The 14,842-nt window shown below is 40.6% G+C and overlaps 1 protein-coding gene across 1 annotated transcript in view; it reads left to right on the forward strand.

The window, feature by feature from the left end:
• Positions 1-14,842, forward strand: part of grin2da (glutamate receptor, ionotropic, N-methyl D-aspartate 2D, a) — a 207,017-nt gene that overhangs the window by 148,067 nt on the left and 44,108 nt on the right. The window contains exons 8-9 of the mRNA XM_032581124.1: positions 4,242-4,447; positions 9,744-9,912. Coding sequence (XP_032437015.1) covers positions 4,242-4,447; positions 9,744-9,912 — 375 coding nt within the window. The remainder of the gene's footprint in view (positions 1-4,241; positions 4,448-9,743; positions 9,913-14,842) is intronic.

Here is a 14,842-nt window from a genome sequence, read left to right on the forward strand (position 1 = left end):
AATATTTGAGGTTGGTAGGTCTGCTCACCATCTCTGTAATACTTAGCCCCACAGATTCTCCATAAGATTCATAATGGACCCCCTATTTCTTTTAGTCATAGACAACATGTTGGCAAAATTAATAGAATATGTTAAGCCCTAATCTCCCAAAGGGATAAAGAATTTTGGGCATAATCGTAATGTCTAGAAACCTAGCTCATAGAAAAGTCCAAGTATTTATGTATTTTTTACAAGATCTTTTCTCTTTTTTCATAGGTCATGAATTGAAAGATTTCTTTAAGATCCAATGCAGCAGAAAATATGATTTTTTTCCCAATGGGCTAGATTTGAAGATAACAAGTGACTCTATTTACAAATGTACTCTGTTTAGCCCCCCTAGGTAATGTCAATATTTTATGTCATTTTTTTTTCCATAAATGTATTTTACAAAAGATAAACCAAATAAAGTTACTTTGTAACATGTGCACCAATGCACATCTCTCAGAACTCAAAGTGACTTATAATAGTGGACATTTTGTTGTTTGTTACAGTCTTTTTTTCTCAGACCATCTATGCAATGCCCATAGAGGGTTACTTAGGATCTATATGATTCAGTAGTGTATCAAATTAAAATAGATGTTCTTGTAGCTGTGACAAAAACAAAGGGATGTAAAAAGAGTCACTACATGTCAAAAGACCTGAAGCAGAAAATAATGTTTTGTTTTATATACAGTATTTTTTTAGTATTTAAATATATTCAGTAAAGTTAGAATCCTAAATGATACAGACCAAAGTGTAATTTTGGTAAAGCTACAATCAAACCTCACAGGCTAAGTCATCATGGTCAGACTATATTTCAAGGTTAGCTTTCAATTACTAAAAGCAATTCAGAATGACGAATGAGAACCTGCTGATTTGTAGAATCTTTTTTTTTTTCCAACAACACATTTTAAACTGATAAAATATCACACATGATGCAGAATGTGCAATAAAATTTGCTTTCCATGTGCTTTTACTCTGACCTTGGATATGCACTGCATCGCTGCTTGTTAACCGCAATAAAACTCAGCATCAGGGATTTACTATTTACTCTTTGATTTAATTAATTCAGTTAAACAGAATTACAAGCTCCAGTTTCACACACAAGCCAGACACACTCTGGTACTCTCAACCCTTCTTGGTCAAAATTAGTAATGAGCCAACACCAGTGTTTTTGTAAAGTGATGATGTAAAACATTGTAATGTCCTGTTCTCTTCCCCAGTCTTGTAGCTTATAATAAGGCTTTTATTTTCTATGCAATGACCAAGTTGAACAATTTTCTTTCTAAGTCTTTCCTTTGAGCGCGTCTGATTTTTTATAAAAGAGACAAGTTGTCCTAGAATATAAAGCTTTATAGATTTTCATTTTAACATTTTATGTCCTGACATACAAATTATGTTGTCAAGGTAGCTCTAAGTCTTTCTAAAGGTCTCTCTCAGCAGTAAGCGCCACTTTATGTGCTGTTACAGTGAGTGTATTAGTTTGAAATAGATTTGACTTGAAGCTGTGTTGTATTAAAATGTAACTGGGCGCAATGAAATGAATTGAAATATGTTTTTAATGTTTTTTGGAGTTTTTTAACAGAAATTCTGCTGCAAATATAAACATGCTCAATACAAAATAACACTAGTGTGGGTTGTGCATCATCCACAACATAATGTGACATCCTAAGTTCTTAAGCAGAGGGCAACTAGACCTCTTTTCCTGTTCCTTGAAAACATTTTAACTTTCATCCAAGCAGCTGTTTGACTGTTTAGAGAACTGAGAGGAAAAACAAGAAAGTAAAATAAGAGTTAACTTGCTGGGTCACAGAGTCTTGGGGGACTGAAAGACTGAATATTTAGCTATGATGAAAGCTAATTTTTCCAACATGATACAAGTGTGCTTGTTTGAGAATGAGCTGATAAGTGCACAGCACCTTTGTTTCTTGAAATTAGGTTATTAAACAATCATACTGTGAATTGTGTTTTAACAAAGGCACCCCCAGTTAAGGATAATTAATTAATCAACATTTTAGTGCTTACTTACTCTGGATTTCTATTGAAATAGTAAGAATGGACTTAGATTTGCATTAGGCTAGAAGTCCCTTGGAGTTTTATGGAATTCCTTAGAATTCCTCATCATTATTTGGGATTATAAGAAAAGAAGGATAAGCATTTTGTAGAATCTGTACATCTTCTGTTTTTTATTGTAATGATTTGCTTTTTTTACTTTTTGCAAATTTTACTTATTTTTCCATGCACAGACATTTGGCCAGCAGAGCCTAGACAGAAAAGGAAAACAATAAATCCACTGCAAGCAGGAGTCTCATGGATGATTGCATACCCACTGACTATGAAAAATGAGTGGCAGGAGTATTTTTTTTTTCCTTTGGTGCACCACCGATAATTTATCTCCCCTTTGAACTAGAGTTAACTTTTGTAACATACATGGTAAAATTAAAATACAAGATAAAGTTATTTTGACATTGCTGTGAAATGTTTTCTTTTTAGATTAACAAATTTCTCCAAAATAAAATAAAGCAACAAACCCGTATGGGTAAATTTAGGAATTTATATTATTTTCTCTCTGGCAGTAAGGACTCCATCAGTAATCACTCTAAATTGTAATTTCTGATTCAGGGAGTATTGTCATCAAAAAGGTGACTGATGTGTAAATTAGAGAAAGGAAAGAAAAAAGTAGATAAGGCAGAACTAAAACTCTCTTTGCCTTAGGCCAGTTCCTTCATTGATTAGCGACATGTGTTGATTATGAACATGTGAGTCATGACCAATTTTTCTTCATTTTGCTTTAAGGTAACCAGAAACCACCAACAACCAAATATCTCCCCCTTCAGAGACTGGCAGTGCCCTGTTTTTGCAGTTCATCCCAATTTCATAGCTTTCATTTACAGTGATCTGCAAAAATATTCAGAATTTGTTCACTTTGTTCACGCTTTGTGACATCAAAACCTCAAAATTCAATGTATTTTAAGACCAAGAGTGTGTAACTATTAGGTGGAAAAATAACAATGGTTTTCTTATATTTTTCAGAGCGCGATATGAATCTGAAAATTGTGCTTTGCATTTTATTCAGTTACCTGTACTCAGGTGTCTAAAACTCATTACAACAAACTACATTTTGAAGTTGCTTAATTGTTAAATGGAGTTTACCTGTAATAAAGATAATCTTAGTATATGCATATACTAAGAGTATATGTATAAAGCTCACTGAAAATTTTTCAGAGAGCATCACTGAATAAACAGCATGATAAAGTCCAAAGAACACAGCAGACATGTCAGAGGGAAAATTACAAGAAAATCTAAATAATTCTTATCTGCAGTTTACTACAATGCATGTAGGGGATAAAGCAAAAATATTGGTCCTCTAGACAGGAGAAACTACAGCTGAACCTTATGCTTTGTGGTGGAAAACTAACTGCACTTTACCATGAACACACTACATGCTGGAGGCACCATTATGCTATTGGAATGCTTTTCTCCACCAGAGTTGATGGGATTATGGATTTATCTACTTACAGGGCAATCTTGGAAGAAAACCTGTTACAGACTGAAAAACTGCAGAATCTAAATGCAAGGAACAATTTTAAGTTTTATTTGAAACCAAGGGATTCACTAGAACTTGAGATTAGAAATTGTCTAGATCGGGTTGCATCATATTCATATTTCAGCTGCTGTGCATTTAAAAGAAAGTAAGAAAGAAGGTGTTAAAATACTAGAAACAATTATTTTATTTCTGTTTGTGCTCTGTGAAGTTTGTTTTATGCTATAGCTATATTCAGACCAGATTTTTTTTGTCTTTTAAAATTACTGTGGTAATCGCTACACTGACAGTCAACCTAAAAATAATACAAAACTAAGCTTAGGTACACAGAATAGTTGATCACTATACAAACTAAATGTTACTGATCAGTGATTTTGTCCAACTTAATATGTATTTTTACTCAAATATTGGACAACAGAATTTATGAGGAAGTCAGCAATATTTATTTTCTGAGTAATGGATAACAATTTTGAAATTAGAAGGTGAATAACTAAAAGAATCTCAAGATGAAGTGCTGGCTAAAAATTAGAAAAATCCTTTTAAAAGAATCCCATAAAATGTTAATGCTACAAATAGTTTTGAAATAATAACAATTAATACAAGAAAAAGGTTCATAGGAGGTTTTGAATTTACTAAAGATGTCACAATGAAGGATCTATTTTTGTTTTTTACGTTTCAGGTTGGCTGGTGGGAGAACGGACACCTGCGCCTGCGTTACCATCCTTGGTCTCGCTACGGCTCCTTCCTGAAGCCTCTGGACGATGCTCAGCACCTCAGAGTGGTCACCCTGGAGGAGAGGCCCTTTGTCATCGTGGAGCCTGCTGACCCTGGAACCAGCTCCTGCATCCGGGACTCTGTTCCCTGTCGCTTGCCTATTAATTCCAGGTAGTAAAACAAAATGCATAAAATAATTTCAAATTTGACTTTTTAGGTGCGCTTGAAAATAATATGTTCTTGTGACTATAAACAGAGGTAATAAGAAAGTATGGTAAAGTTTCTGGCATTATGAATTGACTATAATTGGTCAATTGCCAACCGTGACGTAATGTTTTTTTCTAACAACCAGCTTCATAAAAAGAAAAAGGTTCAACATCTCATTAAACATCTTCCTCCAATTCTCAAGCTGACATTCCTGAAGCAGTTATTAAACTTTATGGCCACCGTCTACATCATCCTAAGATGAACTGTATAAACAGAGAATATTTAATGAAATATTTTTCCACTCAAAGTCATTGATACGGATATATAAACAGATTTTTAATTGTCCTGGGGGATTAGATCATTTTCTTCCCAGCATTTACGTAAACAATAAAAGGACGTCAACAGATCAAGGCAAACATTTATGGGAACAATAGTCTGTTAAAATCCATCCATCCATCCATCCATCTTCTTCCGCTTATCCGAGGTCGGGTCGCGGGGGTAGCAGCTTCAGAAGGGAGGCCCAGACTTCCCTCTCCCCAGCCACTTCTTCTAGCTCCTCCGGGGGAATCCCGAGGCGTTCCCAGGCCAGCCGAGAGACATAGTCCCTCCAGCGTGTCCTGGGTCTTCCCCGGGGCCTCCTCCCGGTGGGACGTGCCCGGAACACCTCACCAGGGAGGCGTCTAGGAGGCATCCTGACCAGATGCCCGAGCCACCTCAACTGGCTCCTCTCGATGTGAAGGAGCAGCGGCTCTACTCTGAGTCCCTCCCGGATGACTGAGCTTCTCACCCTATCTCTAAGGGAGAGCCCAGCCACCCTACGGAGAAAACCCATTTCGGCCGCTTGTATCCGCGATCTCGTTCTTTCGGTCATGACCCAAAGCTCATGACCATAGATGAGGGTGGGAACGTAGATCGACCGGTAAATCGAGAGCTTCGCTTTTTGGCTCAGCTCTCTCTTCACCACGACGGACCGGTACAGCGCCCGCTTGACAGCAGACGCTGCGCCAATCCGCCTGTCGATCTCCCGCTCCCTTCTTCCCCCATTCGTGAACAAGATCCCGAGATACTTAAACTCCTCCACTTGGGGCAGGACACCCCCCCTGACCCGGAGAAGGCACTCTACCCTTTTCCGGCTCAAGACCATGGCCTCGGATTTGGAGGCACTGATCCTCATCCCGGCCGCGTCACACTCGGCTGCGAACCGCTCCAGCGAGAGCTGCAGATCACGATCTGATGAAGCCAAAAGGACCACATCGTCTGCAAAAAGCAGAGATGAGATCCTAAGGCCACCAAATCGGATCCCCTCAACACCTTGGCTGCGCCTAGAAATTCTGTCCATGAAAGTGATGAACAGAATCGGTGACAAAGGGCAGCCCTGGCGGAGTCCAACTCTCACCGGAAACGAGCCCGACTTACTGCCGGCAATGCGGACCAGACTCTGACACCGGTCATACAGGGACCTGACAGCCCGTATCAAAGGGCCCGGTACCCCATACTCCCGGAGAACCCCCCACAGGGCTCCCCGAGGGACACGGTCGAACGCCTTCTCCAGGTCCACAAAACACATGTAGACTGGTTGGGCGAACTCCCATGCACCCTCCAGGACCCTGCCGAGGGTGTAGAGCTGGTCCAGCGTTCCACGACCAGGACGAAAACCACACTGCTCTTCCTGAATCCGAGGTTCGACTATCCGACGGACCCTCCTCTCCAGGACCCCTGAATAGACCTTGCCAGGGAGGCTTAAGAGTGTGACCCCTCTATAATTGGAGCACACCCTCCGGTCCCCCTTTTTGAACAGGGGGACCACCACCCCAGTCTGCCAATCCAGGGGAACTGCCCCCGATGTCCATGCGACATTGCAGAGTCGCGTCAACCAACACAACCCTACAACATCCAGAGCCTTAAGGAACTCCGGGCGGATCTCATCCACCCCCGGGGCCCTGCCACCGAGGAGCTTTTTAACCACCTCGGCGACCTCGTCCCCAGAGATTGGAGAGCCCAACCCAGAGTCCCCAGGCTCCGCTTCCTCAGTGGAAGGCATGTTGGTGGGATTGAGGAGGTCTTCGAAGTACTCTGCCCACCGGCCCACAACGTCCCGAGTAGAGGTCAGCAGCACACCATCCCCACTATAAACAGTGTTGGTGCTGCACCGCTTCCCCCCCCTGAGACGCCGGATGGTGGACCAGAATCGCCTCGAAGCCGTACGGAAGTCTTTCTCCATGGCCTCTCCAAACTCCTCCCACGCCCGGGTTTTTGCCTCAGCAACCGCCCGAGCCGCATGCCGCTTCGCCCGCCGGTACCCATCAGCTGCTTCCGGAGTCCCACAGGCCAAAAAGGCCCGATAGGACTCCTTCTTCAGCCTGACGGCATCCCTCACCGAAGGTGTCCACCAGCGGGTTCGAGGGTTGCCGCCGCGACAGGCACCGACAACCTTGCGGCCACAGCTCCGATCGGCCGCCTCGACAATGGAGGCACGGAACACGGTCCACTCAGACTCCATGTCCCCCACCTCCCCCGGGACGTGTTCGAAGTTTTGCCGGAGATGGGAGTTAAAGCTCCGTCTCACAGGGGATTCCGCCAGACGTTCCCAGCAGACCCTCACAACACGTTTGGGCCTGCCAGGTCTGACCGGCTTTCGCCCCCACCACCGGAGCCAACTCACCACCAGGTAGTGGTCAGTGGACAGCTCCGCACCTCTCTTCACCCGAGTGTCCAAGACATACGGCCGCAGATCCGATGAAACGATGACAAAGTCGATCATCGAACTGCGGCCTAGGGTGTCCTGGTGCCAAGTGCACATATGGACACCCTTATGCTTGAACATGGTGTTCGTTATGGACAATCCATGGCGAGCACAGAAGTCCAGCAACAGAACACCGCTCGAGTTCAGGTCGGGCGGGCCGTTCCTCCCAACCACGCCCCTCCAGGTCTCACTGTCATTGCCCACGTGAGCGTTGAAGTCCCCCAGCAGAACAAGGGAGTCCCCAGGAGGAGCACTCTCCAGTACCCCCTCTAAGGACTCCAAAAAGGGTGGGTAATCTGAACTGTCGTTCGGCCCGTAAGCACAAACGACAGTCAGAACCCGTCCCCCCACCCGTAGGCGGAGGGATGCTACCCTCTCGTTCACCGGGGTAAACCCCAACGTACAGGCGCCGAGATGGGGAGCAACAAGTATGCCCACTCCTGCCCGACGCCTCTCACCCTGGGCAACTCCAGAGTGGAAGTATGTCCAGCCCCTCTCAAGGAGACTGGTTCCAGAACCAGAGCCGTGCGTCGAGGTGAGACCGACTATTTCTAGCCGGAACCTCTCGACCTCACGCACTAGCTCCGGCTCCTTCCCCACCAGAGAGGTGACATTCCACGTCCCAAGAGCCAGTTTCTGCAACCGAGGATCGGACCGCCAGGGTCCCCTCCCTCTGCTGCCACCCATCCCACACTGCACCCGACCCCTTTGGCCCCTCCCACGGGTGGTGGGCCCATGGGAGGGGGGGCCCATGTTTCCTCTTCGGGCTGAGCCCGGCCGGGCTCCATGGGTAAAAGCCCGGCCACCAGACGCTCGCCATCGTGCCCCCCCTCCAGGCCTGGCTCCAGAGTGGGGCCCCGGTGACCCGCGTCCGGGCGAGGGAACACCAAGTCCAAAGTTTTCCTTCATCATTGGGGTCTTTGGGCTGCTCTTTGTCTGGTCCCTCACCTAGGACCTGTCTGCCTTGGGTGACCCTACCAGGGGCATGAAGCCCCAGACAGCATAGCTCCTAGGATCATTGGGACACTCAAACCCCTCCACCACGATAAGGTGGCAGCCCATGGAGGAGGCAGTCTGTTAAAATGATTTATTAAAACTACAAAGGAAGCTTGAAACTATAACGCCAACCAAGGATAACTGCTGTTTTTGATCAATGCAAATAATAAACAAGAAGGAAGACTTTTCCAGAGTATTACAGCCAGTGAACAACACTGCATCTCTAAAAGGGTAAATATGGGGGTATGTGCTGTTACTTATTTTTACATGTTCATATAGTTAATTTTATATGAATGTTGTCAAATAAAAACATATTCCACATTTGTGTTTGTGGGGGTGTGTATGTGTGTGTGTTCTGACCTCCTGGGCTTTCATTAGTAAACTTTTTTTCCCACCTGCATTTATTTTAGGTGTTAAAGAGATAATGAGTTTATTCCTCATCAATTAATGGCTTGAAAGGTGAAATGACTAGCTAACACAAAATCCATAGTAATCACCAACATTGGGTATCAAGAGATGAGTTTAGTCAGAGACTTCATTGCCAGGCATTCAAAACTGCCTTAATTGGGATCACAGGTATTACTGTCCCATATCTGATCCCTGTTACTGACAGTTAAAGTCTCAAATTTCTTAACTGATGGCACATAATTATATTTCTCTGCATTTGTAGTAATGAGAAATTATTTTGCGAAGCCATGCAATTAATTGCTAAACACCCAAGCTGCATTGGTTCTGCACACATTGTAGCTTGCAGTATATATGAAATTCTTTAATACGCAAATGGTTAAAATTGAATTAATGTTAATTGAGATGATGCAATTTCTGATTGAAACTTCTGCAGCTCAGTCGTCTGTATTTCATTAAGTTTCTACAAAGATCAGACACATTTGAAAGATTCTTGCAACTTTCAGAAGGTGATTTGTCCCATTCTTCTTCCCCAATGTGATTGCAGCTTCTAATTGAAACAATTTCCCCCAGAGTTCAGACTGTGTTGCTTGGTAACACAGTCAAGAGGTTACAATAGCTAAATGTCTGAGAGGCCATGTAACTCACTCTTGCTATGGAGAGCTGATGGAGGCCACTGCAGCCACTTGACTGATAGTCATCAAAAAGTACTTGAATTCTTCTATGTGTAGCTTGAACATCATGCTGAGGTGTTTGCTGCCTAAAGTCTGAAAAGCAGTCTCACTGCAGAAATCTAGTGTGTTTTCAATAAAACCTAGAAGCAAAACACACATTTTATTTTAATTATACTGAACATTTCAAAAAAATATATATAGCTGCTGGAGTTATCAAAACATCCCTTCTCCAAATGCACTGGCAAATTGCCAGTACTGATCCACTCAAAGTCACCCACTAATAATTTACAAGTCTGGCTTCTTTTTCTTCCATCTTCCTTAATATGGTTAAAAATGTCTTCATTTACTCAGGTGTTTGGACATTCTCCTTAGGTTTAACCATCTTATTACTGTTAAAGTATGATGTTTTTACTAATATGTGTCCTTTCTCCCATTATGTTAGTTTGGTGTTGGACGGAGCTGCACCCATGAAGCACTGCTGTAAAGGGTTTTGCATTGATGTTCTAAAGCGCTTGGCTAAGATTGTAGGCTTCACCTATGATCTTTACCTAGTGACAAATGGCAGACATGGGAAAAACATTGATGGGGAGTGGAACGGCATGGTTGGAGAGGTGAGATCCGTGATTTTGACTTTACAATACTTTACATATTCAGGCATTTAAGTTGAAAAGTCTTGTTTTTAAAGTAGAGTTCTTCATGAATTTAGATGCTCTGGAAATGCTGGAAATCTCTTTGTCAGTGAATCCTGTATGTTGATTTTTATCTAACAAAATGTGACTTTTATTGAGACAGCAGTATTTTACACAGGTTGCATTTCTGCTTAAAAAAGAAAACAACATTTTAGAAAACTAAGAATAATTTCAAAATTTAAAATGGCATTTTAAAAACAAAATGTAATATTTTTAACTATTAATTTATCTGGCTGGTAACTATTTCTTGTTCACTGTTTTACAGTCCATTAATTACCAAATAATTATCTAGTTAGTAATTACCAAATGACAGTGTATTACTTGGGTAACTTAGTGACTGTTAAAATGTGATCTGATTTTGATTACCCACTAAATTACATAGAATTCAATTAGGCTACATAGAAACACACCATAGCTTGGTAGTTGCATGGCTTCATGTTTCAAAGTTAAAACCTAATGAATGAGAACCAGTGACTTGGTTGTATGATTCCTGTTCATTGAATGAAACAATTTCTGTCAGTGTCTTTTAGATATAAATCGTGACTTAAGCTAAATGTCTGCAGCATGCTCAAAATGACATGTTCATCACCTTTGATAGCAATGTACACTTTCTTCAGGAATATTGTAGGATTAAAGTCTCGCTGATCAATGACTGTTCCATTCAGTGGAATGCCAAAATCCTTGGAAACACATTTGAAAGAGGAAAAAAGAAAGTTTTTAAATATGTTTTGGCAGAGATGAGCAAATCTTTAAGAGAAGAGGTCGCTTTTGACCTTGGGTTTTGTACAAGTGTCTAACTCGAGAACAAAACTCTTTGAAATTTGAAGATTGGTTGCTTACATACTCCTTTTTTTTCCTGTAGCCACATGTGTCTTAAAGTAAACTCACTACCATAGAAACTGATACTGAGCTGCCTCCATGGGTCATTTGTAACAGCCACTCAAAAACCTTTATGGCTGATTGAAGTGGTATTGGTCTTTCTTTAGAACAAGCCAGATTTGTCTTTAAAGAATATTGTTTTGCATTTTGTGGTCTGCTATGACTGTGTTAATAGCTCAGTGAATTGACCTTTTAGAAGCATTTAGCCAAGCTTGTATTTTCTGCTGCCAAATACCTACCACTTGATGCTATACAAACACTAGGACTTTTCCAGCGTCACAATGGCCACATAGACATTTTAAGGTGGACACGCATTTAAGTAAAAATCTTGACATCTTGATCATTTGGAATTTGTTAGCAAGCTACAACAAAGTTTGCACTCTGTGTCCTACATTTAAAATATCCTCCTGGATGTTTTTGCTTATTTTAATTGTACTCAGTTCTTTAAATGTCCTCTGAGTAAATATATTTGCCCATTTATCCATAACAACTGAAACTTTCAGTATCAATAATATAAATTATTTTTACAATTTGATGTCTAATAAAAGAGTGCCCTTTAGATTAATTTCACTCCCTGCTACGGCAGGGGTGCAACTACCATAATAACCCGATATTGGCTGGAAAGTGCAACGTCTCCCCTTTCAGAAACCATTGAAATTTTTCAGATAGCGCAAAGTGTGGCAGAATTACAATACTGCAAATATGGCTGAGTCGCCCGCTTGTCGTTTAGGAGTTAAAGGTTTACAAAAAGATATGTTGATAGGCAACAGGTTCTGTGAAACTGCAGTACTGCCCACATTCTCAGTCCACTGATCCTAAGAATGGTTGTAAACAGCATAATAAAGAAGCAAGTTGTAACGATGTGGTGAAGGTGCAGTGTCAGAATGAATGGGAAATTATTAAAGAGACAGGCCACTTTCAACACGTCAATTGTGAAGTCAAATTCCTCTAAGTTATTTTTGATATATACACCATTTTCATAACCATTAGAGCTAATAGTTACTACACTGTGCTATAAAATATTGCCATGTATCTGGGAAATACATAATACACCCCTTTAAACGCTTGCCTTTGGTTTTAGTAAAAATTTTCACAAATTTGTTGTTCAGCTTCAAAAAATCCAAATATAGATTATCTTTTTATTTTGTGGTATGTTTTCTTTCGTCAGTTTGTTGACATCTGAAGCACAAACCAAAAAAGCATTCAAACATTTAAAGGCAAAATAATGGTTTTATGTATAATTTCTAGGCACTTTTCCACTAGCAGCCTGTCAAAAAGACATAACGTCTTCCAATCTCTTTTGATGACTCCATGAAAAATCCTAATGATAAACCAGTCTGACATGCAGAAAATACTATTTAAGCATCAACAAAGTGATTAGTTGACAACTTGGGATATATTACATGATCAACTGAAGGATGATGTATCTCTCACATCACATTCCAGGTCCTGTTTGGTTTGGGATCTGCTTCTTAAAGACATGATTTTCATACACTAGATAGTATTTTTTAGACAATACTTTTACTGTAGACTGTATTTCCCAGTTTCCAATCTTCTGTTTCATTATTTCAATCACATCTTATGTGAGTGCTTTCATGATCAAGTAAACAAAGTATACAAGAAATTACCATCAAAGCAGACCTTGAGAAAGTCTGAAGCGCTTTTAATTAAGCTTCACTTCAAAAGATAGTCAGAATCTTTTAAATCTTTTTTAAATGGAGTGAATGGAGGCTGGCACATATTTTGAAGAAATGGGACTTTACTTTTCTTTTGGTCAAGACGTATTAGCTGAGGGTATTGTCCATATGTTTTTGTTTGGGTTTTTTTGTCACTGTTTCAGAAATGTCAGAAATGCAGGTGGTTTCTTTTCCTCTGTCAGTGTTTCCGTTTCTCTCTCCATGTCTCCAGCTGTCTCCAGTCTAGCAACTCTCATTAACTCTCTGTAACTCATTAAGTTGCTTAATTACGGTATCACACAAACACATGTGAGCAGGGGCAGAAAGTGTGTTAAAAAATCTCATCCCATCCTTTCCTTCGCCACTTCCTGCTGCATGAGCAACACCTTTTTAAAAGAATACACTCAAAGCTGTCCTTTCGTATTTTATTTCTATTTCATCCAGACCTCAGCGTCCTTTTACAGATAGTTAATGCTTCCTTTTAAACCAACAGTTCTGCTATTTCTCATTGTGTCCCTGAGCCCTGCACTTATTCTTCCTGTGTAAGTGCTTTCCAATCAGGCAGTAATTTCCAACATTCTTAACATTTTCTCACCTTACATGCTGAGTCACCCTGAGAGAATCATTTTTGTGCCCAGTATGAAGTCTTTGCTGGAATGAAGCATTTCCTGAAGAAAAAATGTCACAGGTGATGCTTTCAGCCATGGCTGTATTCAGATATCTAAAATGCCTTGCCTGGGAAAAACGGGATGAATAACAAAGTTTAAATGATTCTGACAAGAAAGGATGAAACTATTGAAATGTTATCAAAAGTAGGGTACCTATATGTCCAGGGATTCCTGTAGCAGTTTCCTCTTAGCTGTCTCCTGATGATTCAGCCAGAAGCAATTGATTTTTTTAATTAACTTCATAGGTTTAATCCCTTGCACTTTTTTTTCTGAAGTTGATTGAGTGCCTATTGTTTCTTCTGCACATTGCGTCTCTGCAGTCTCTTTGTCACTGAAATGACGGACATGCAATTAAAACTGAAAGAAAGGATCAAATTGTTGAATGTCACTGGAGAAATGTAGATCAAAGTTGGATTTATCATAGAGGTCATTGGACCAAACAGACCTTGTTAAAAGATACCGCAGATCTGTTCCCAAATGTACAAATCTGTACAATCTGTACAAATTAATTCATAATACTAAATTCAGAATTCAATGGACATTGGGCTATTAGGGGTCAGTTTATAAGTTTGAAAAGTAATGCTTTGACATTTCAAAAATATTTTTATGATATTAGAAAAAATGCTTATGTTTCTTTAGCTATATAGGTTGTATAGTACTGGATCTCCATTTACACCGATTGCTGCGCAATTACTCAGCTGTATGTGACGGCAACATAAGGGATTCCCCTTAATCCACTTTAGATTTAATTAGGATTTTATATTTGATATTTTGAATTCAACATATCTCTAATTAACACTACCCTGGAATAAACATATTGAAATACTGAATCTAATATCAGGAATAAAAGAACATGATCATCAGGCAAACAACAGTTTCCAACATCTGTGACTACATGCATATAGCCACAAGTAAACATTGAAAATGTCCCAAAATGCAAAAATAGGATGGTGCATGAACACCTCACTCAATATTTTGACATTTATTCACTGGAAAGATGTGAGATGGTGATAAATATTTTATACAACTGAGTTCAGCAACACCAACAGATATAACCTGCACTGATTATTCTAACAGATATTAGATGCAACAAAGAAGAAGTTAACATGAGTCTCATTGTGAAGAAAGAGTTGAGCTAAAAAGCAAAGTTCTCAACAAAATGACATTCTGTTCTTACAATTTTTGATATTTCTTGCAGTTTATTATTTACTCTTATTCTGGACAGAACTTTCTTTTTTATTGTGTCTGATAAGTATGATGTAATCACTACACTGTCAAATTCTGCAGTAGGACGGATCCATGCCGACTTCCTAGGAGTTCTTCACTCAAGTTCTTATGAAGTAGGAAATGTCCGGGCCCAAAAAATGTTGGCATTTTTTTTCTTTTTTAAGGGAATAGTAAAGAGCTCAGTCATGCAGTGGGAGCTTGGAGTAAATGCTCCTCCACATCAAAAGGAGAGTGAGTTGAGGTAGTTCTGGCATTAGATCATGATGTCAGATTCCTCCTGTGTGCCTCACCTTTGAGGTTTTCAAGGCTCGTTCTACTGAGAGAAGACCTCAGGGCTGACCCAGAATACACAGGGAGGACTAAATATCCCTTCTGGTCTGTCAACGTATTTCAGTCCCTTAA

This window comes from Xiphophorus hellerii, chromosome 13 (genome assembly GCF_003331165.1).
Source record: "Xiphophorus hellerii strain 12219 chromosome 13, Xiphophorus_hellerii-4.1, whole genome shotgun sequence".
Lineage (NCBI taxonomy): Eukaryota > Metazoa > Chordata > Actinopteri > Cyprinodontiformes > Poeciliidae > Xiphophorus > Xiphophorus hellerii.